This window comes from Macrobrachium rosenbergii, chromosome 4, assembly GCF_040412425.1.
Source record: "Macrobrachium rosenbergii isolate ZJJX-2024 chromosome 4, ASM4041242v1, whole genome shotgun sequence".
NCBI lineage: Eukaryota > Metazoa > Arthropoda > Malacostraca > Decapoda > Palaemonidae > Macrobrachium > Macrobrachium rosenbergii.
The window spans coordinates 38,101,599-38,126,598 of NC_089744.1; the positions used below are offsets into that span (position 1 = coordinate 38,101,599).

General features: G+C 36.9%; 1 protein-coding gene across 2 annotated transcripts in view; it reads right to left on the bottom strand.

The window, feature by feature from the left end:
- LOC136832809 (protein slit-like) overlaps nt 1-25,000 on the bottom strand; it is a 920,733-nt gene that overhangs the window by 36,335 nt on the left and 859,398 nt on the right. For both annotated transcript variants that reach the window (XM_067094397.1, XM_067094407.1), the window contains exons 11-13: nt 24,719-24,790; nt 24,123-24,194; nt 23,404-23,475 (exon numbers count right to left, since the gene is read on the bottom strand). In XM_067094397.1, coding sequence (XP_066950498.1) covers nt 23,404-23,475; nt 24,123-24,194; nt 24,719-24,790 — 216 coding nt within the window. The remainder of the gene's footprint in view (nt 1-23,403; nt 23,476-24,122; nt 24,195-24,718; nt 24,791-25,000) is intronic.

The window sequence follows — 25,000 nt, forward strand, 5'->3', positions numbered from 1 at the left end:
GGCAATACCAAGTGTCAGCAAGAAAAAGAGTTAGTAAAACCTACAAAAATAATTGTAATCATGCACCAGTCGAAAACCTGCGAAAAAATCGGAGCAATTAGTCATTAACTAACAAACAAACGATCCAGTAAAATAACGCTGAGATAATGTACTTGGCAATTCGTTAAAATTCTTTCCTCTTTTTTAATCGAGAAACCTTAAAACTAACAATAAACGTGGAATGGAATGGAATGGAATAGAATATAAAATGTAGGCCAAAGGCCAAGTGCTGGGACCTATGAGGTCATTAAGCACTGAAGGGAAACTGAGAGTGAAAAGTTTTTAAAGATGTAACTGGAGGAAAACCTCGCAGTTGCAGTATGAAACAACACTTAAGTTAAGATAGGGTGTAAAGTAACGTGGAAGAAAGAGAATATGAACGGAGGTACAGTAAAAGTAATGGAAGGGGTTGCAACTAAGAGCCGAGGGGACGCTGCAGAGTGTACCGTGTGAGGTGCACTAACGGTACAACAACCTATAGAAAGTTAGGGCAGAGTTTTCCAACAAGTACGTAAACAATTTCTACAAGCCAAACTGCCACTCAACCTGTATAAAACAGTTTCATTTCTCTCTTATGTTTCAACTGTCAATCGAACTAACAATCAGTTTGACCAAACCTGGAAATTCACGTGTCTGTGCGTGCGCGCATAGGTGTGTAACATCTTGAACTGGCATACTATCCACGTAAGCAGAATATATTGAAAAAAAAAAAGTGAATGAAATTTAGAAAATTAAGTACAAAAATGTCATAAGCGGAATTATAAATGAGATACAAGGAATATGAAGATCAAACCAGAAAATAATACAAAAGACCAAATAACATAAAACATAAAGCTACGTAGAAATGAAAAAGAAAAAGTGATTAGGGTATTCATATATATATATACACACACACACACACACATATATATATATATATATATATATATATATATATATATATATATATATATATATATATATATATATATATATATATGTATCTACACATGAAGGGATACAGAGAGATCACGTAAGCCATGAAACAAATGTTACAAAAGCACTACAAAGGAAGAGGGGAAAAAAGTTATGAAATGGGAAATAATTAAATGGAAATCGAAGAAGGAAAAAAGCTCTGTCGTAGAGATTACGTAAAGTAGAAAAATAGAAAATGGGAGCCATTAGGTTAACGACAGTTTCTGAAAGAAGGTCAGAGGAAGTGTACCTATGTATCTAAAAAATAAAGTCCGTACGAGTTTGCATTATTTGTATGTTACATATTAAACATATGTCTTATAATGAATAATATACAACATATTATTCATCATTTCTTTGTATAATTATGTAAATGTGCATAGTGACTTTACAACTTATGGTAATAATAATAATAATAATAATAATAATAATAATAATAATAATAATAATAATGAAGACGATCATCTCTTAACCATGTCCTGTTAAAAAGGCTGGCTGCATAATGAGAACAATGCAATAATAATAATAATAATAATAATAATAATAATAATAATAATAATAATAATAATAATAATAATAATAATAGTAGTAGTAGTAGTATACGTCAGAGGGAGAAACGCTGTATACCTAATACGTATACACAAGAAAAGAATACTATAGATCATCATCCGAAAAACAAATAAAGAAGCAGGAAAATCATTCCTTACAATTAAGGTAGACCGTTTATGTAACGGAAGAAAAATCGGAAAAGGACTGATCTCGAACAACAGATCTCCAGTATGTGCCGAGAGAGAGAGAGAGAGAGAGAGAGAGAGAGAGAGAGAGAGAGAGAGAGAGAGAGAGAGAGAGAGATTCCTTCATATATTACAAGACCATCAAAGGCAGAAATATTACCTGCTCAGATATGAGAGAGAGAGAGAGAGAGAGAGAGAGAGAGAGAGAGAGAGAGAGAGAGAGAGAGAAGAGAGAGAGAGAGAGAGAGAGAGATTCACTGATACATTGCAATGTCAGAAAAAACAGAATTATTTTCTGCTCAGACATTGGGGAGAGAGAGAGAGAGAGAGAGAGAGAGAGAGAGAGAGAGAGAGAGAGAGAGAGAGAGAGAGACTTGTGTAATGGCAGTTGATGACGATGATCATGGTAGTGATGATAGTGATGATAGGAACACAATGGCATTCCTTGGAAAAGTCACAGAATTATTACCTGCACATTTTTTTTCTCTCTCTCTCTTCCAAGATCCTATCGACCACATTTTCCTAGGGTGTGGGGGTCTATGATTACAACGCTGGACGTGGAACCCGGGCAGGGCAGTACCATACCCTTATTAAAAAAAGAAGAAAAAAGAAAAATGGAAAAAAAAGATACGGTCGTTTTTAATGCCACAAAACGTCTGTCAAAATCTGATCTGGCTGCCATACCATGCAATGAATACGCGGCAAAACTGACACACACGCACACACAGACAGACAGACAGGCAGTAGAAACTGGAGAGAGAGAGAGAGAGAGAGATTCACTGATTTATTACAATACCAGAAGAAAGAGAGAGAGAGAGAGAGAGAGAGAGAGAGAGAGAGAGAGAGAGAGAGAGAGAGAGAGAGAGATTCATTGATATATTACAGTAGCAGAGAGAGAGAGAGAGAGAGAGAGAGAGAGAGAGAGAGAGAGAGAGAGAGAGAGAGATTCACTGATTTATTACAACAATAAAGAGAGAGAAGAAAGAAAGAGAGAGAGAGAGAGAGAGAGAGAGAGAGAGAGAGAGGGGGATTTCGTAGATGTGTTACAGTGCCAGAAAAGACAGAATTATTACCTGCTCAGACACTAGAGAGAGAGAGAGAGAGAGAGAGAGAGAGAGAGAGAGAGAGAGAGAGAGAGAGAGAATGGGCGAAGTTGTAAAATGTTACCACGTGATGGGTGTTCCCATTAACAGATGACGAGAAAATTACAGGTATGCAACAAGACGCCCAGATCAGGTGCTGTCAAAAACTGACCACAAACTAAAATGACATGACTCCTAAACGTCACAACCACACGTATGCACGCACACACACACACACACACACACACCTCTCTCATAATTAGATACCTGAAAAATCAAGTTTGCTAACTAGAAGACCGGTCTATTCTTTTTGCCAAACATTAATGAGCTTCGGAGAGTAATTCAAGTAATTACAGAACTGCCAAAAATTCCTTTGCAAATTACCCAGCGTAATCGCTCCTGCAGCAATTTTTAAAACTATTTATTTACGTTTTTAGTTAACGTCTTTCATTACAAGATGTTAAAGTTGAAATCTTTGTGTTGCTTCTCTAGTTTGCGCACTAAATTACCATGTAATTTCCCTTCAGTAAAACGAAAGCGCAAAAAGCAAACGAGTAAAACTAACATCCTGTAATGTGGCACTGACTCCCATTTAATCAATCACAAATCTTATGGTGCAACGATATTCAGTCTGAAAATGTAAAAGAACCAAGTACTCGAGGACAGACTTTGTTTTGCTCTAGTGTAAGAAATAAGTTATTTCTTATTTTACATTCTGAAGAAGAATTAATTAAATTGTCCATGGGAATGGAACAATTTAAGCACACAAAAGCCATTACAACCAAGGGAGTCATATGATAACCCACGTTCACAAAGAACATGCGAATTATGATGCAACGGATCATGTTCGACTGGAAAATAATAATATACTCCGCAATGTAGTATTTAAACAAATACACAAAATAATACTATGCTGTTAGCCAAACTTTGAGTTTTGCACTGGGAAAAAAAACTGGAAATCTAGAATGTCACGTAAGAATGAATTTGACTCTTAAAAGGGAAACCGCGATACTTACGACGAAAACGGGAAAAAGGCACAGGAAATTCCAGAGTCTTGAGGTAGAGGGAAATAAACAACAAAACGATTGACTCTTGAGTGGTTTCACTGTGCGCCCAATTAACTGATAAAATTGCATTGTTAATTACGTGAAAAAGTCAAATCTCGTTAAGTATATACGACATGACAAGCAAAGTAACGGACAAACACCACAGTAAAGAAAAATGCAACATACAAATGACACCATTAGGGATTGTGGATAAGTATACGTTACAGCGTCCTTTCCAGAGGAACCCACTTATTCTTTAATTTATGAAGAATGGCCCCACCGCTGCTGTGAATGTTCATTTTGCAAACTAGATAATAGTAGATATTTCATTTAGACCGTTTATCGTCCATTCAGCCTATTTAAAACATTATTTATTACTCAACTCTTTTATATACACAATTTTTGAACGAAAAGACCTTCCAACGGGAGGAGGTAGAGTAACGTAAGTGAATGAGTAATGCGGAAAATTACACCCTTGGACATACTGCCTAGCTTCCCCTTCAGCCTCGATACTTTCTTAAATCTCTCTCTCTCTCTCTCTCTCTCTCTCTCTCTCTCTCTCTCTCTCTCTCTCTCTCAGGAATGCGTTGGTGTGTCAAGGGCAACAGCGAACACATTAGGAAGATATGGCAACATCATTAACCCTTAATAAGCTTCAGGATTAACAGTCAGAAAACCCAATTGATAGAGAGAGAGAGAGAGAGAGAGAGAGAGAGAGAGAGAGAGAGAGAGAGAGAGAGAGAGAATGTGGATACAAGACATGCCAAGAGTGAAAAAGGGCGTAACGGATACCGACATTTAAAAAAATGTTGGGAGGTGGAGGAAGGGAGAGGAACGTCAGCAAAGCCAGAGTCCAATTATTTAATCTACAAAGTAAAGACATTAAGGAAAGGGAAGTCAAGGATAACAGGAGGTTGTTCTTGAATTCAACTTGGCTATTCAAGTGGAAATGTTGTCATGAAGGCAGCGTTAATGGCAATTTTTCCAAGTAGAACTAAGTTTTTTATTATACAACGTAATTGGAAGATTATCGTCGTTTTCGTAAGTGCTTGTGGATGCGTAGGTGTGCGTGTGTGCGTTCGTGCAGTGTACATTTTTTATTTATCTTGCATTAATGGAAATCAACTATTTAACCAAATAGTTTAACTGCTGAGGGAGATTATTTTTATTCTAAAGTTTTTCCATAAAAAACGCACAGCAACAACGAAAGAGAAGGACACAGAAAGCTTCGAACACAATCCTTAATCACTCTCTACGTAATGGTGTCAATTTAGTTTTGTTAACTATGAAGACAATGACCCAAATTCTACTCATCATGAAAAGGCATAAAACTCCCAAAAGAACCATAATCTATGATCACCAATTTGTATGAACATGGTTTAAATAAGTCTCGTGACAGTATAAAAAACAATCTGCGACATTCTCTTGAATCAGCACAACTGAAATTTGCAAAGGAAAATACTGACGATTTGCATTTTTCCCAGGGATTTAATTCTTGCTTTTCCCCATAATGCACAGTTACGGTGTGTGCGTCGCAGGTGGGAAAATGAAAATAAAAGGAAATGATTTGAAACGAAAACAGTATCTTTCGTTTATATACCGTTATTAAATTGAAGACCATATTTATAATACCCTTGAATGCTTTTTGATGTATTCAGAAATAAGACATCAGTAAACAACAGGCTTCTGTGCGGTGAGGATAAATGCTCATCTTTAACACTGAAGAAAAAAGGTACTTGAAAAGTAGGCTTGATTAAAAAATTCAGTTGAAAACACTACAAAATCTGTGATCTCTTAATAGAAGCAATAAAACGTGGGAAATAAACACTAAACAAAATAATATTACAGCAATAGTTAATACAGGCAACAACAGAAAGGAGAGTAATTTTAATAAATGCAATGAATGTTACTAATATAAAAACTGACAGTAAATCGCTAAAACATTCACTGCCATCACAGCCTGCGAAAACGTGCGGATGAATTTATTATGAAACAAGGAGAGCCGAGCCAACGCCCCAAGATAGAGGGATGATACACGGCCCCCATGGACATAAAGTCTTCAATCAAGATAAAAGGGACTTAAAAGGGCTTAAAGGCCGGCCTATCGCTCCCGCCATCTTGAGGTTGCAGTCGACGTGTGATGGGTAAAATACATACCCACAGACGGGCTGCGATGGAGGCGGCCGTGGCCGAATAAAAAAGAAAAAAGAGAAATGATGGCTCCCCAGGTGATCGCGTGTTAGAGTTCACACCTCTGGGTGGAAACCGAAAGGGTTATTAAGACAGGTGAGGGCTGCGGGAGGGTCGGAGCCATTTCCCTTGATATGGATCGCGGTTCTTGGATAATAGAAAATTAGTTCAATATGGAAAGTTAATGAATAGTCCCATGACTCAGGAGAATCCAATACTCAGGTGCAATAACGTAAGGCCAAAAAAAAAAAAGGAAAAAAATACAGTTGGATACCACGCATGTTGTGTGTCCAAAATATCCTGTTGCCAACGACCATTGTAAGGACTGACTGGCTGACCTAGAAGTTACAAAAAGACATACTAACAAGAGTACAAAATATCATGGTTTATGTTTCATAACCAAAAACAATGAAAGAATTAAAATTTCGGGAGGGGGACCCAAACTTCAGAAAAGAAAACTCTTCGAGGTCATCATCTATACTGTGAGGCCAAGGAACTCTATAAGTATATTAAGCAATTAGTTGCAAATAGTGAGTATTTATTACTTATACGTGAAAACTGGTGTAACTTGCAAAAATGACGGGACGACATCTCTAGCGCAATTAAACAAATTCTGAAAAATAGAGTAAAGGTTTTTTTAAATAACACCAGGGATACAGAAATAACTAAAAAATCTACTCGCATAAATTAAAAGATAAATATTGATCTACAAAAGCAAATAATCGTAAAATAATGAAAACATACGAAAATAGTCAAGAGTCCCATCGGTCACACTGCTCACCTGACCCACGTTCCTGCGCTAGCATGCAGATTTTTCCTAAATATCATTTGTAAAATCTGGATCCCTACTGTGGTTCTATCCTGGCCCCTGAGGCGTGGCTTGTTCAGTACATACTTTTGTGTGCACTACATGAGAATGACTGCACGTTAATTGCCAAACTGTAGCCCCCTTGCTCTTGTGAAGACGAATTTTCACAATTAGTTCTACATACATATTCCTTTGTGAAACTTTGCTCTGTGACCCCATCCCGGCACTGGAGAGGCCACAGTTTGAATTTAAGTTTTGCACTAAATAAGGAATCTTCCATGTAAGTTATGTAATTTTTGGTACAGCAGTTTCAGAGAAAACGATTTAGTTTTCAGCTCAGGTATACGTTTTACGTATACAAATCTATAACTGTTCACAAGCAGAAATTTCCTTAAGAGAGTTTACTTCCAGGAAAGAAATCAGCATTAACTGCCGAATTAGTCTGTACATTGCAGTGCCTTGGAAAATGAATGCAATATGCTCGATGAGTGAGGGGTGTTTGGTAAAGGGTAGTAAATCCCTTTTGGTAAGAAGTGTGCTCTATATAGCAGAAAGGCCCCTTTCTTCCCGATTATTAACAAACATTTTATTGCTGCTCTAGAATGATGAAAAAATATACACAAGAGCAAGATGTAACAGTCTAAATTTCAACCATTGTCAGACGGGTCTGAAATAATACACCTAAAAACCCTTTATACTGATTGGAAAACACATGCTAAATAGAAAAACAAAATAGAAAACATTCTGACAAAAAAGAATTAAAATTAAAATTAAACTCTGGAAGCATGAAATGAGAATACTGGCAGACAGAAACAAAATCAGAAGACGACACGACAAACTAAATCAATTAAAAATGACAGTAAGTCAGTAAGTAAGTCATGAGTCACACATCTCGCTGGCCCGTCTCCTCAAGAGGTCCCAAGCAAGGACGCTGCCGAAGGAACGCCAAGCATCTCGGCGGTCGTGGGATCGGACCGCCGTCGACGTGGCCAGTGTCGAGAGCTTGTTTGGGATACGGCCGAGGATCGACAAGAGATTACAGAATGTAACTGAAGTTCACAGACCGGAGAGTCAACATCGAATCGCGGCTCAAGATAAAACCCTCAAAGAAGTTTTAATAGGAGAGAGAGAGAGAGAGAGAGAGAGAGAGAGAGAGAGAGAGAGAGAGAGAGCTGGGGGTTGTGAATCTACGTTACATTCATGCACCGCACGTATCAAATCTTTTATATTTGGTATAAAAATGAAGTGATACATATTTCTTATTTAAGTGCAAACAATTATTCTTCCAATTCATCCCGAGTAGGCATTCTTGACACAAGTTAAGTCGTTCAATAATAAAAATACAAATAAACAAATTCAACTTAAGGAAACAAAGTGAGAAACAAAGAGAGAGAGATTTACGCAAGAGCGGCCACGCCACCGAGACATACCAGTAGCTAAATGTTCATTAGGCAGAAGCCGAATCTGCCCGAAGGAGATCAGCGGGCTTTTTCACGGGATTGAATATCACAGAAGGATTTACAGGAGGGACAATTACTGCTGCGTGTACGGATTAACATCTGAGTTCACGCCTTTACCTCAGCTGTCCCGAACGAATTCCGCGGACTGCAAGAGGCTTTACAACAATGCGAAATTTTCGCGAGGAAACGGAAAAATGAAAAAGAAAAGATGGTGAAAAACAAGGATCTTTAAGAACGGGCCATACAGAAAAAATAGCATTTAATCAATTATGTAATTTTTTTACATTTAAGCGAAATTTATCATCAGCAGATGGGCGGGAGAATGATTTAACTTTAAATATTCAAGGACAAGTTTAATTCAAGCAAGTTATGGCTAACAATACTGCATGAGTCTTGTACGATAAACGAAAATCATAAAAAGGGTTATAAATGGTGAAACTCCAATCGCGATTCTGTAATACCGTAAAACAAGCTTTAGGCTCACCATTCAGTTTAATTTTTTTAAGGTTTAGTTTGTGAAGGTATGTGAAACTACATGACCTACTTTTGTAATCCCAGACTGTTCCCAAAGCATCGCTCTCAAATCTATTTGTTAATTACAGGTTTAAATGTATTTTGATAACATTTCAGCACCTCACGTCCCATGAAAAGAAATTATAAAGAAATCTAGACAAAGAACAGAATATGCTGTTACCTAAAAATGTGAACAGCCATCCACTGTTGATAAGAAAGTCCTAATCATTAAACTGCGTTATATTTACAGGAAAAAATTCAGGCATCAAACCTATTTAGTTTTAATCCACCGTGACGTTACTCGTTCGTCTAAGATCTAATTCCCGTTTCGTTTTACTGTTCCCAAAGTCATCGGATCGTCATATTATTCGCTGAATAAAGAACGAGCGACTCATAAAACTTTATCATAACTTAGTTTCTGATATGGACGACTCCTCAGTTATTCCACTTCTCTGAAGGCGTATTTACCTTCATGGAACGACAGAAGAACTCTTAAAATAATGAGCCCACTCTGACATACTTCAACCGTTTATTAAGGTCTATTCTCATTCGGTCCATTATTTTGGTGTCATTACAAGCAGTCATTTCGGTGGACAAGAAGCTGAATGTCCTCCAGTAATTTCTTACTAAGGCTCTTGGGCTTGAGGTATTCTGCATTTCCAAATGAGTTTGCAACTTGAATAATAATAATAATAATAATAATAATAATAATAATAATAATAATAATAATAATAATAATAATAATAATAATAATAATAAACTATCACCAACAGCGTGAACTTTCACTATACTTTTTACGACAGACTACAGCACGCGACTTTTTTCTTCTTTTCCATATATTATTAATTCATATGGATTAAATTTGCTGGAAGCTTAGTTCTCCCCGAAGCCTAGAAAATGTAATGAAAATTTTTAATTATTCTAGAGTATTCATCTGTAATTACAGTTTTTCATTCTAACATAATACCATAAAGACATGTAGAAAGTGGAACATTATGAATTGTATTAATGAAATGTGGAGAAGATCAACTTACAGTTAATCACAGCCCCATGTACAATTCACAGTGTATCCAAAAGAGTCTAAGTAATCTGATGATGGTATGAGCAATGACTCCGGGGAATTGTTGAATAATAAAACATTAAAATTCAGAACTGAATTTCAGTATCTTTTGGCACTTCACTATGATATTTAATAAATTCTGAGGGCAGTCAGAAATGCAAAACGAAGTAGTTTTACAACGGAGTCAAAATCAAATTACTTTCCATACCAAGTTGTCAAACACTCTCAATAAGTTCATTTTCTCCATATAAACATCGCCAAGCAAAACTGTTCAGAGGTCTACAGAAAACTAATGATAACACATTCATACATGGTTGCAACATGCCCTTAAGGCTTGTATTACAATAGTTAACCACCTCTCATCATTAGTAGCAGCAAGCATGCTGTAATACAACACAAGAGATAGTCTTATATCATTAACAGATGCTTAATCTTATCACAGCCATCGATAATCTTACAAGCAGGGCATAAGTTAACATAAGCAGATGATTATGAAGAATGCACTCCCAGACAGATAAACAAATACGCGCAAGCGCCCGAGAACAAAAACACACACACACACACACACACAACTTTCCCGGTTCGACGTTCTACACCATACTGATCTCTCAAGTTCTTGCGTTATTTGATCGTTCACTTTTCAAGCAAAACTATGTCTCCAGACATGTACTGAATATTGGTTATCGCGACAGAAAAAATCAGTCTATATGGTGTAATTATGGAAAACAAATTGAAGACATAAATCACTGAAATGATTCACGGATAATCAAGAAGAAGAAAGAATACTTGACATCTATTATTTCTTTGGTAGAAATATTACTGTGTATGTCCTCTCTTCATACCGTGATAACCTTTTGAAAAATTATGCGGGTGTAATCTATACAACTGAATGAAAAACTGACTTCTGTTGAAATTTTTCTTAATAATTGTTTGTAACAATATTGTCTGTGATTGCTCACTTAATTCTAAGAGTTTCTTATAGTTTAACTAAAAATGCCAGTGGGCATTTAATTTCAACATTTCTATCGGCAAGTATGTTTTAATTTGTAAAAAAAAAAAAATCAACATTATAATAACCGAATAAATAGCACCTACGTATTATCAGAGACTGAAGTCTGCCCTCTCTCTCTCTCTCTCTCTCTCTCTCTCTCTCTCTCTCTCTCTCTCTCTCTCTCTCTCTCTCTCTCTTTCATTTGCGTCTCTTGTGAAATTTTTCACTGCAGTCGCCGTGTTCTTTTCCTTGCGTGAGGGAGTGTGTCAAGATGTAGGATATTGATAGCCTTCTAAAGGACATCGCGTAGGAGGAGAAGGAACTCAAATGAGATGGTGATGAAGGTGACGAGAGTGATGAAGGTGAGAGAGAGAAGAGAGAGAGAGAGTTTAAAATTTGAAATTTTTACAAAAGATTAATTAAACAAAACTAAAATTCCGAAATTTTAAGAGAACTTGGCCTATGCTATGGTCAAAAAAAGGCCAAAACCTATGTATCTGATGAAATGACGGATTTGGGATCGAAATAGGTAACCTGATAAAAGTACGTTATAAATATATGGGAAAGGTGTGAACTGGGTAGATCACAATTTATTCTTCACGTCTCACTCTTTCCCTATACTACGCAATCCTTGGACTACCCGATTCATTGACTGTTCTCTTTCCTCATCACTTGAGTTTGGAATTCTGCTCGAATCTTTCATTTGTTTCCTCTTTTGACGGAAGATGGTTACTTTTCTTTTCTTCCTCTCATTTTTCCACTCGGGGCTGGACTATGTAAAGTCAGAGTTACCATTCTTTTCGCCATTTTCATGTGAGCACATTAAATATATTCATAAAAAAAATCTGTTGTGACATCCGTTTCAGCAGATTTGGCCGGGTGTGTAATTTAATAACAAAAAGGACTCTAGGTAAACTGTTTATCAAAATGATTTTGTCTAAACTTCCAATGGCGAGCTCAACAGAAACACTGTAATTAAGAAAGTAATAGATTCTTCTAGCGGAATCTACGTAAAAGTCAAAGATTCTACTGAAGTCCTCCGCCAGGTTAAGATATACGTTTCTTTTCTTCCTGAACAACATAAAACGGATTTTAGCGAAAGTCATTTCTTTCATAAAAATGTGGGCATCCAAAAACAAAATTTACCTGGCGAACTTGTAGATTTTTCATTATTATTCCTTCACAGCGACATCTCTCTGCCGGTAAACTAAAATTCATCCGGATTACTTGGCTGATACATAATTATTTTCCCTGTCGGGGAAACACGATACATCCATTAAGGGCATGAAAAAAATATTTGCTTCCAGACAATTTTGTATTAAATATACAGTAGTTGTGCAATGACCCCTGAGTCTCTCTCACTGTTTTTATGTAATACTGCCCTTCGTTTTTCAATAATTTTGCTCTTCTTCACTCAACAACTATTTACAATTCCGGTTCGCATTTTTTAAAACATCCCTTTATATATAACAGGACGATTTGGAAGGCAGTTACCTAAACAATACGAGGATATTCTTGGAAGATTTAATACAAACTGTAAAGTGAAAGATAAAAAAGGAATACTCAACAACAAAACACAAGAAAACCAAAAAAAATAAAAAATAAAATAAAATAAAATAAAAACAGCTCAAGAAAACCAAGTATACAGTTTAAGTACTTCAAGATACACAACAACTTTTACAAAACAAGGTTTCACGACAATGAGGAAACATTAATCAGTACTTTATATAACAAATACTCAGTGTACTTGTTATAGATATGTAAAAATTAATTTTCCGTTGCTCAAATATATATATACGTTAGTATTTCCGACAAGGAATATGATATATGAAGGACAATGCCCACACACTGAAGAAAAGAACCAGGGAAGGGGTAGACGGAGGAACCAAGGGAAGGGGGAGACGGAGGGACCGGGGGAAGAGGGAGACGGAGGAACCAAGGGAAAAGGGAGACGGAGGGGCCAGGGGAAAGGGGAGACGGAGGGACCAGGGAAAGGGGGAGACGGAGGGACCGGGGGAAGAGGGAGACGGAGGAACAAAGGGAAGGGGGAGACGGAGGGGCCAGGGGAAAGGGGAGACGGAGGGCCCAGGGGAAGGGGAGACGGAGGGACTAGGGGAAGGGGAGACGGAGGGACCGGGGAAAGAGGGAGACGGAGGAACCAAGGGAAGGGGAGACGGAGGGACCGGGGGAAGAGGGAGACGGAGGGGCGAGGGGAAAGGGGAGACGGAGGACTAGGGGAAGGAACCAAGAGGGGAGGGGAAGACGGAGGAACCAGGGAAAGAGGAGACGGAGGAACCAAGGGAAGGGGAGACGGAGGACCGAGGGAAAGGGTTACGGAGGAACCAAGGGAAGGGGGAGACGGAGGGAAGGGGGAGGGTTACGGAGGAACCAAGGGAAGGGGGAGACGGAGGAACCAAGGGAAGGGGGAGACGGAGGGGCCAGGGGAAAGGGGAGACGGAGGGACCAGGGGAAGAGGGAGACGGAGGCACCAGGGGAAGGGGGAGACAGAGGGACCAGGGAAAGGGGAGACGAAGGGACTAGGGAGAAGGGGAAGCGGAGGACCTAGGGGGTAGGGGGAGGCGCAGGGACAACGGATAGGAGGTTGGCGGAGGAAAACGATGAGGAGAAAAAAAGCTTCACAGATAAAAAGGGAAAACAGCAGAGGAGATAGAAAAAAAAAAAAAAGCACGCCGTAGCTCTTATTGTGAAGGTCGAAGTAAAAATTAGCAGGTACTGCTGGAACAAGAGTGAATGACCAGTCTCCGAGTTTTCTTTTTTTTTTTTTTTTTTTTTGAGAGTGGGATGGATCGCCAAGGTCCTCCTTCACTAGGCGACACAAAAACCAGTGTAGGGACAAGTAACTTGATCACTGAAGTGTGACCCTGAGCACGCAATGTTGATGCCCCAGACTTTCATCCATACATTTTAACAAGGGTCTCCTAACCACCTATTAAGTCCATACTTAAACAAACAGTGCGTAGCGGGATCCAGTATACTCACTGGAAGGAGTCGTGTTCCTAAAACTCGTTTAAACCTCATAAAGTTACAAATAATTCCTAGAACTGATACCCTTGACCGTGGAATGGAAATGCTTGAACAATTACTAAATTTGATTATAATTACTACATTTGCGTTTGACTACCGCCAAGATAGCAAAATAAAATAAAAAAAGTATTAATGAATGTAAAAAACCTATAAATAAAAAATCATCTCAGGTGTTCGATTTATCCATGTATACAAAAGCAATGACACGCTGAATATATCTAATGAATAAACTCAATTTCTATGTGAAACCACCGCTATTTATTACACAAGATATTTTCTGTACTAAATAAACGAGTGACCAGGTCCCTTACTGCAAAAAGAAACAAGAATAGGTAAGGAGAGAAGAGCTCAATCATAAGAACAACTAAAATACATTAAGTAAAGAACCCGAAAATTCCTCCGGGCAATAATTTTTTTCTCTTCAAAAAAGAAAAGTTATCTTTATATCTTGTGTCAACTAGCAACTTAAACTTGCTGCAGGTACCATGAACGTGCTATGAGAGTCTACAATTACCTTTGAATACCCTGACATAAGGTCAGAATTAAACAAGTGCTCACAGCCTAACACATTTTCTCAGTAACGACGTATTCAAGAGCTTAAGCATCAGACAATGAATGAAATTAAAACAGCCATGCTTAATCCTAAACATTCTCTAACATTAAAAATGCTCAATGACACTTCAAAGAGTTTAGATTAGTTTAATCTATTCATTTTACTCTATTAGCAATTATCATGAAAATAAAAATAAATGTTGGAAAGCACTACTGGTTATTTTTTTTATATTGCGACTGACACTCAAATATACAGTAATCTAGAAGACAACTTCAGCACGTCATACAATGCATATAGTGTGGTGTAATTCAGCCAATAGCTGAAAATCACTACCATTCAGCGATAGTACCAGTCGACCGTATCAAATATTTACAGTATATGGAATGCTTTCCTCACATCCTTCTACTATTTTAGTCAAGGAGAGCGCCATTATTTACCAGGTATAAGTGTGCGGGCGTAGTTCATGATTAAGTACATCTTGAAACTTGTATGGAAGGGCGTTGTCCAGGGAAGTTCCACTGATGGCATAGAAGCATGGTCGAGATAAGGAGTCTAGTTTTAGAGAGAAGGCGTTGCATGGATCAAGTGTTTATTAGAAAACTGTACTGTGAGTAGCTTGAGAATCAAGGTAAAAAATTTTGTCGAACATTTGAGTCTCCAGAAAGACTTTTATTAAAATGACAGATATATTTTGTGAAAAGTGTATAAAATGTGGCGTGAATGGTACCGGCTAAACGCGATGTATAATTTTCACAAAGAAAGTAATTTGCTGAAGCGTGTAATGAAAGCAACGATTGACTGCTTTAATCCATGTATATGTACTGGTTGCTTAACGATTATGTACAATAAAAAACCGAGAGGAATATGACCACATATGTATGGATCCTAATGTGTACCGATGAAGGTATTGAGCAGGAGCAGTTATAGTTGGTAAACATTCAAGTTGATGAAAAGGCCTTTATCTATGTCATAAACTGAATGGAAGCCAGGACAATGACACATGTTTACAAGGTTGGTAAGAAACCTGAAATCAAGGCCTCACATCTGTCCGTGGACAATGAAACAGATGATGTCCGAAAGAGTGAAGAAGTCAATTACTGTACAGTGCATCGCTGCACAAACGGCTGAAGTAGCATTGAAGAAGATATGAACCATAATAGGTAAAAAACGGAAGTTGTAATGATAAAAGGTAACCAAGAAAAGGCAGTTTTACTGTAGCAAACTTCAGGTGATTGGTATTACACAAGAGAAAAACACGATGATCATGAACTGTTGGGGTGGTCTGGCCATGAAAAGGAGGTTGGGAGAAATATAAACTGGTGTTGGGAAGATGGTACATGGATTATATTGTGTTTCGGAGAAGAGGAGGAGAAGTTGCAGCCAATGCTAAACAGACAGAAGTATAAAGTTTGAGGGCAAAGACCTTTAAAATGAAAAGCACGAAAGAGTGCTAGACTCAGCTGGAGAGCGCAGTAGGTGGAGGGAAGGATGCAGACTGGGCTTATGTGCCGGTATTCCAATGCATATTGTATTCGATAATTTCCGGAGACAGAGAACGTCATGAACACGTCACAATAATAAAGATTCAAATATTCTCACGATGCTTCGATTGAAATTCAGTTTCTTAACTGGATTAAATTTATTAAGTCTTGTACTGTACACCCACAGCGCACTGTCTGCCAAGAACTGGAAAGTGTACAGCAAGGCCATCTTTTGCCATGGAAGTTGACTTTTTTTTTTTTGTATAGTAGTTGGTTAATGAAGCAGGAAATGGCTGTTTCTTACTTTTTTTATAACTTTCACCACTTTAGTTTTCGTATGCATCTCAATATTAGCGAAGATTAATTTTTGGGAGTTCAAAAATTTTCGCATGTTTAATGATTTAAGTGTTACTGCCTTAATCAGTCATGTGTCTATTTGCAATAATAACATGATAATAATGTCAAGGCAAAAGCAGCAATCATAATTATCGATAGAGAAAACTGCAAAGGAAACCAGTCTAATGCCATGAACCACAATGTCCATTTTCTAAAAAAAAAAAAAAAAAAAAAATGGTTTATTTATGTTATAACATGTGGCCTCAGTACCCACATTACATGGAAAAAGAAAATTAAAAGTCTAGATTGTTCCGGATCAAAACTAATCCGACAGGCAATAGAAACCCCTCTCGAAACAGAGGATGACCAAAGTGGTCATGTAAATGATGTTACGTTGACAGACGTACGATGCTATTAAAATACTGCAAGGAACAAGGAGTAAATCGCCATCAATGACGCATTAGCGGGACTTGATGAATAAATATAATTAATGCATTATCCATAATTGGCCTAAAATATTTACATAAACCCATAAAGGACACCCAGAGGACGCGTAACTCGCTGATATCAAAGCTCCTTAGCCTAATGTATATTGTATCCACCAGATTTAGTGGGTTGCCGTAATTCTTCTGGTTGGGAAATGTGATAAACTCCGTCCGACTTGAATAGTGTTTGATTACTAAATCTCCCATCTGGGCGGGCAAGGCTCTATTTTCTTTATTGTACGAAGAACTGAAATAAACCTCGATCCGCTTTCAAATTCAGCACTACCCACTTGTAACAAAAATCACTCAAGTCCATCTGTCATTTTAAATATATCTAGTGGACAGGCAGACAGATAAACATATAACTTCCTTTCAATTTCGGCGGAAGAGGCAAAAATGGTATGGTCATCATCAAGCTATCAATAACCCCTTTCAAAGGTGAATCGTGGATAAATGGTCAACAAGGCTCACACTGTCAAAATCTCACCTCAGCATAACCATGCCAAGAAAACTAAGATAAATCCAGTACTTAAGAAACAATAAAAATCGATCTGAAGTCAGGATTTTGCGGAAGAAAGTACACGCATGATTTCACGGATGTCCAGAGAACTACCGCCTAATTGCCATGGGTATTATATCCTCGAAAACAGTCAAGCCCCTCCTCCTCCGGCCCGTCCATGCCCATATTTGTAACCGCCAGACAACCAGTTTGGGACTGAAGATCCCCGCTCTCTTGACGCCTATATCTTTATCTTACAAGAGGTTTAATTATTTTATTTCTAACCACACGATATTTCCTTAATCTGTTAATATGCAGCGTTTATAGCTTTCGTCTAGATGAGAGTACCGAAAACTGTCTTCTCAAATTGTCACAGGTTCCGCTCAATACACATTTAATGGAGCTAAATAACTCAATATTTTTAGCAGTGCCAAACCAACAGGTTAAGTGGAAGGAGAACCTTTATTGTTTACTCATTCAAACGCAGTAATAATTGAGGTAAAGGGTAAAGATAAATTTCTGAGCGACAGACTGGTAAATTAAGGTTATAAGTCGACATAATCGTCATCATCATTACTGTTATTAAATTAATACTGATACATTTAAAACTTATCAGTATGTGTAGTTAAAAACTAAAATAGTTTACTTCGAAAATATGCGTGATTGTATTAAAACAATACATAATAATATCACTAATACTAATATTAATTTTTTATTGTTGTTTGTCATATTTATCTGTAGTACCACTGTTATCATTTCTGCTGATTTAAAATTTTCGATCTAAAGTGGACGTATGTATGTCATGACAGAAGATATACATAACCGCAATGCGCGTATTTCTGCCCTAACACGCAGACATGCAAGGGTGAGTATAGCCTACATATGTATTAGAAAAAACAACTACCATTATTGTTTCTTGCAGCTAGTAATAAGTAGCAGGTACAGACAGAAGAAAAGTATTTTCAACTCTATGTTAAATCACTGTAAATACACATTCAGAGCAGTCGGCGGAATTGGGTAATGGTCGCAAATGATCCGAACTGTCAATCTGGTGGCCAAAAAAAAAAAAATCACAGAGAATAGTGATCGCTCAGAGTTAACACAGATTATATTAACGATGCAAGTGAAACGAGTAAGCCGACTGAGGCGTCTCATGTCGATGTAAAAATTGGTTCTTGCAACTTCTTGTGAGATACTTAGGTTGTTACTCCTATCCCCGAAAAATAACGTTCATTTTATTTTTTTTTTTTTTGTGAAGACGGAAAAGGGGAGGGTCGGCTGTCATAGTTATTCAAGTAAACTCTGCCTTAATGAGGACAGCTGTTCTTTCTTTTCCCAGACAAAAACTCTCTCTCTCTCTCTCTCTCTCTCTCTCTCTCTCTCTCTCTCTCTCTCTCTCTCTTTCCGCCAGACTAAACTGCAAGAAGTGCTCATATCATAAGAAGTAAACGCTTGGTCAAATTACAGATCTGCAAAACAAAATTCATTTTAACAAATGTCAGCGTGATGATGCTATTTCGATGTGGTGAAGCAATAGTAAAGGCAGCGTCCTTAATCCTTAGAAGATTATTACTACATGTTTATGGCTTACCCGTAGGGAAAAATAACTGCCATGAAATAAAACTGTACTCTAAATTCCAGTCACGTGTTTCACAACCATACAGCAAGACAGACGTTGACAGTTTATATGGGTAAGACAAACTACGCTCGTTTACTTCAAGTCCACATTTATACACAGAAATTTATTTACGAACACGCTTGTCACACATATACAGAGAGAGAGAGAGAGAGAGAGAGAGAGAGAGAGAGAGAGAGATTTCCTTCCACAAGTATATGTAAAATAAAGACTATATATATGAATATTACACAAACACCCGGGCAAACAGCTGATCAGACAATTGTAAATCTAAAATATCAAAATATGCAGTATTATATGAATATAAAATTTCTTTCCATTCTCACGTTATATTCTTGAATGAAAAGTCCTCACCAACAGTCCCAAACGGCTTACTTTGCCATAGCGGCTAAAGTAACTATATGAAACATTAATTACGCCCACCTTCAGCAATAAATTTTTTTTAAACTATAAAATTTTTATATCACATAAAAGAAAATTATAAGTATTTGAAAACCACGTTAACAGCAAATTCCAACCGAGATCCAATTTTTTTACGAATTTTTTCTTGTCTTTTTTTTTTTACAAAAAATCGGTAAAAGAAGCAAGTATCGATGCCTGACTTACTCTAGGTTAAAAATAAACGATAGAAATTCAGTTTCTTATCGATGGCAAAATAAGAAGGCGGGAGGGAAGACTGGATACTGGAATCATTACTGACAACTTGCCATTATTCATTAGCCCATTCCATAATGAATGTAAAGCCAATTACGTGCGAAATTTAGAGGAAAAAATAAAAAAGTTAAAATAGTTAACTTCAAATAGAATTTATATTTCCCATAAGACATTGCAATTGTGCTCATTTTCTTTAATTACCCACACATACATACACACACACACACATATATACACGTATACTATATGTAAATACATGTATGTATATATACGCATATATTTATATATATATAATCATATACTAAGCCCAAATATAATCTAATATCCAATTACTATACCTCGGGAATAACCTACACTCAACGGAAATTATTTTGATAAGTGCTTCTTCACCACGGATTCAAACCGCTGTTCGGTTTAAAAACACAATGTACAGTAACTATTGACCACTGAGCTTATTATCTGTGAGTATAAAACATGTCACTGTCTATGTGTATGTGTATATATATATATATATATATATATATATATATATATATATATATATATATATATATATATATATGTGATATATATATATATATATATATATATATATATATATATATATATATATATATATATATATATACATATATATATATTAGTTCCATATGATAGTCACACAACTGCACTGCAAAATTTCAAGGGACAATAAAGTTGTACAGCCGATTTAGCACGAGAATGTCACGAATAACCATCTGATGCTCCTTCCGCCTTACTGCAGGAATTAAATAGAAATTTCGCCAAAATTATTTAGCAGACGAAGGAGATTAGAATAGTGTCTCTGGCAAGCAGAAGCTCTCCGAGTGGGTGTGTTTACGACAGAACACAAGGCTTGCAAGCATGCTTAATCATCCTGTCTTCAATGCAAACTTGCAAGCTTGACCAAATTTGCCAGGGAGAGACTCAGGAACATTGGAAAAAAAAAAAAAACCGCGACGGGACAGACATGGAGAAATTGCAAGATGTCGGATGAATGAATGTCCAAATAGGGAATGAAAGTGACCGAGGTAGAGAGGGAGAGAGAGAGAGAGAGAGAGAAGAAAAAAAAAGTGTTGTTTAATGCGTCATTATTCATTCTTAACTCTCTTTTCGTGAATCCGTGAAAATCTGTAATCATGAATGGAGACAGGAAGACATAAATCTCGCCAGAGGAAATCAATGGGGCGAAAAAAAGAAGAGGATAAAAAGGACTTGAATAAGGCAGATACGAAAGCGGCGCCACAAATGTCCGTAGATCAAAACTGCAACAAATAAAGAATTCCTGAACACACACACACACACACACACACACACATACACAGATGATCTAAATATTCAACCTTACGCTCAAATGAAAACAAATCGCCGATGAAATTCTCATTTTTCGCGGAGGTGGTTACTTTTCACCGAAGCTGCAAAGCCATAAAAGGCCGTTTTCTGATCCTGCGCATGAAAGCGCCGGTGATAAGGTGTATAACCCGTCTTAACCTTTGTAACCATGAACAGACAATGAGCAGACGGTGTGGGAGGGACGAGGTGGAAGGGCACGCGAGGTCAGCACGTAAATGACCTTCAATATGAAGGGAAAACAGAATGGATACGGGAAGGGAGGAGGAATGGTTTGAGAGTATAGGAAAGAGAGGAGTTAGGAACAGAGTGATAATACGTAAGCAGTAATAGAGCATCATGCTTATGGTGATAGGATTTGTTCTCTCTTATCTCTCTCGAAGACAAAGGTAAAGAATGAGATGAGATTTCGAAAACAGTTGGTTTTCAGTATATAGGATCATTATGAACATTAACAATCACCCCTTTTGGTGGGCACTGACCACCTACTTGTATAGCTACTTCATGAAACTTTATGTTGGTAAAATTCTCATGAGTATCTCTCATACAAGTTGAATTTTACCATTATACAGTTTTGTGTAGTTTTGCCTACAACGACACACACGTGCATATATGAGTGTATGTATATTAAAGTTAAAGCCCTCCTGGGCCTCTGTAGTCTCATAGGGCAGGCGCTGATCTATTTCTTAGGCCGACAGCCAGTTGGGGGACAGGTCCCAGTGGCTATGACACGTGGCCAGTGTGTTGCTAGGCCCACTGTTTAACTCCCCAGCCCGAGGCCTGGTACCTACTCTCCTACTGAACCTCTCGGTTTTTTCCGACCATTAGGTTGACGGGCTGCCGGATCTTTGCAGTGGAGCAATCCGAGCCATCAGTGAGTGGCGGGATTTGAACCCCGGCCCTCTCGACTGGTAGCTGAGAATCATACCACTGCACCACCACGGCGGCATGTATATATATATATATATATATATATATATATATATATATATATATGTATATATATATATATATATATATATATATATATATATATATATATATATATATATATATATATATATATATATATATATATATATATATATATATATATATATATATATATATATATATATATATATATAGGAAGTTTTCTGGAAAAGTAAAACTTGAACATATAGTCAAGTTGAACGTCTTGTTTTAGAGATTTAGGAAAAATAAGTTAAACAGCTAGATGTAGTACCCAAACAACTCTTGCATGCAGAAACAGAAGCGAGGAAAAGGCTTCACGTTATCACAGTTCACAAAAAAACCTTTGTCACTGCTGAATCAAGGGTGAAATCCTTTTTCAGCACATAAAACTTCAACAGCATAAACCGTTTTATATACTTCGTCGGCAGTGTCATCAGCAGCAAGTGTGACCTAAATAAGCATTCACCTTTATCTTTGCAGACTCTCCCGCTCCCCAGACTTTAGGTCATCTCTTTCTTCCACATATTCTAACCAGCATCTTTTAAGTCCTCCTTTCCTCCTACTTCAAAAACTTTTGACTTATATGACCTCTGAAAAAACCTACTGTCATTCATTCCCTCCACGCGGCTAAACCTTCGAATCTTTTTTTTTATACATTTTGTCCCTACACCTTCCAACACCTAATACTAGATATGCAGTTGATTCAAAGTCTTGCCCAAGTTTTATTTCTAATGTAACCAAATTGTGGAATACTCTTGCATTTGAATTGCTGAAACTTCAGAACTTCAAATAGGATGCAAATGCTCTTTTGTTGAGCAGGGTGACATAAGACACATTTTATAGTTTGTCTGTCATTCGTAATACTAATATTTTACTTATTTATCTTATTTGTTTTTATTTAGCCTTGGTTTCTGTCTTATTCCTGTACTTTTCAATTTGTTTTTCGGTACTGGACTGCTTTTCTATTGGGCTCTTATACTTGCGTCATTCTGCTTTTCCAAGTAAAGCTGTAGTTTAGTTTGTAAAAATGAGAATAATAATAGCAATAATAATAACAACATAATTACTTGTTATCATAATCATTATGAAAGCAGCAACAAGAATTGCTGAGGCAACTCTGATATATAACCCACACTCATATATTTCTGGAATTTATTCGGAAGAATTACTGTTTCTTTACAACTGAAATATTCATAGTTGAACTGCTGGAAAGATAATAAATTCCTTGATTAGAACTCTGCTCAAGGTATATTACAAAAATAAACAAATTAATTCACAATGTTTGGTTGTAATGAGAGTAAATACTTTTTCCATTTTATATTCATTTTATTCTGCACTTTCTTCCGATGTTTGATATACAGAACGGCGATTAGCAAATTTCGTTCCGTAATCGCGGTCTTAATCTGACGTCATTTTCGAAACTCTTGCGTCTAAAACTCAGATGTGTGTAAACATCAAAACTTCAAACAGAAAAAACAATCAAATAAAAAAAACAACGATAATATCAACACTTACAGCAGAGACAGCTTCCTCAGGTCCTTGAAGGCTTCACGATGGATGCACTCGATGTGGTTGGCGTTCAGAAGCCTGAAAGTTAAACACCGTTGATAAATAGATAAATAATGCAATTAAAATCAACATTCAAAGCTTCAGTGAGGTAACATTTTCCGCAAAAATGTAATTAAACTTAAGATGAACATCATTACTGAACGGTAACACATTAGGAATTGTATATTATTATCAACAATAAAACAATCTGAAGTTTTGGTGAGCAGGGTTCATAAAGAAAATAAGAATGTTTTGTGCAAGATTTCAGTCTATCTGACTTTAAATAGGTGGAAATAAATCTTCAGTAATACTCGCAAAGCCTTTGTCAAATTTGTACACAAATAATGCAATGTTTGGAAAGACATTTTTCCGAGTAATATTCTCATTTTCGTAAATATTTTCTAGAAACGATTTCATTTGATACTCTGCATAGTTTTATGTAAAGTTTTTCTTTTAGAGCGAGAGGAAATCTTTATGCGTTTCGTTTCCTGTTAATGACATTTAAAACTTAACATTTCTACATAATACATAATCGGGGTAATTCCGTACCTAAACTTATAAAACATTCATGATAAAAACATCGTTGTTAAGAAAATTACATTCTAAACGAAAACTTTCCACATATTGTTAAAGTAAGAGAGAGAGAGAGAGAGAGAGAGAGAGAGAGAGAGGACATTCATACTCACAACAACTGTAGATTCGTGAGACCGCTGAAGACCCTTGATGATATGGTAGTGATCTTGTTACCATAGAGAACACTGTCCGCACCAAAGCGACCATACAGGGATAGTTCGTCAGCCCGCACATCATCCATAAATATCGTGGCAAAGTCCGGATGACGGGTCACACCACACAGGAACCACGCCCATGGAGTTTATTTTGTTTGCGGATAGATGGCGCAGTTAGTCACCCCAGGGAGCAAGGATAATAAAGAGGGGAAGGGAAGAGAGGAATCATTCATCACTGTAAACCAGACTCCTTGTCATGGTCAGCATATATTTAGTGTCAGTATTGTTCTTAGAGGTTTATCTACTTTTTTCGTTAAATTTATTTATTTTTAAAAGCAAAGGTGATGCAAGTCATAACAACCTTTTTGTTTTACATGTTTTTCTAAGGGAAGAAATATATGAAAATTATCTTAGATTTTCAGAATAAGATATTTTTAATCAAGAAAAATCTATAATATATATAAAAATGAATGAGAACAAAAGAAGATATACGTATATATTTCAATACCTCTTCACCAAGCTAACGTACACAGAACAATACATTAAAAACTCACAGCGAGTTGAGACTATTCAGTCCATGGAAGGCATCATCAGCAATTTCCGTGATCTCGTTGTTGCTGAGGTCACTGCAAAGAAGAGAATTGAATAAGCTTGAGATGCAAAGCATGTCTTTGATTAACTTCATTATCTCTAACTATCTGGTACAGCTGAAATCTGCACTGGTGTATAACACAAAATACTTGATGTCTATTAAGAAGTCTTATTAATATGCAGTATGAATCCAGAAGTGAATTAACCAAACAACTTACAATCATATACTGACATGAGATATAAAT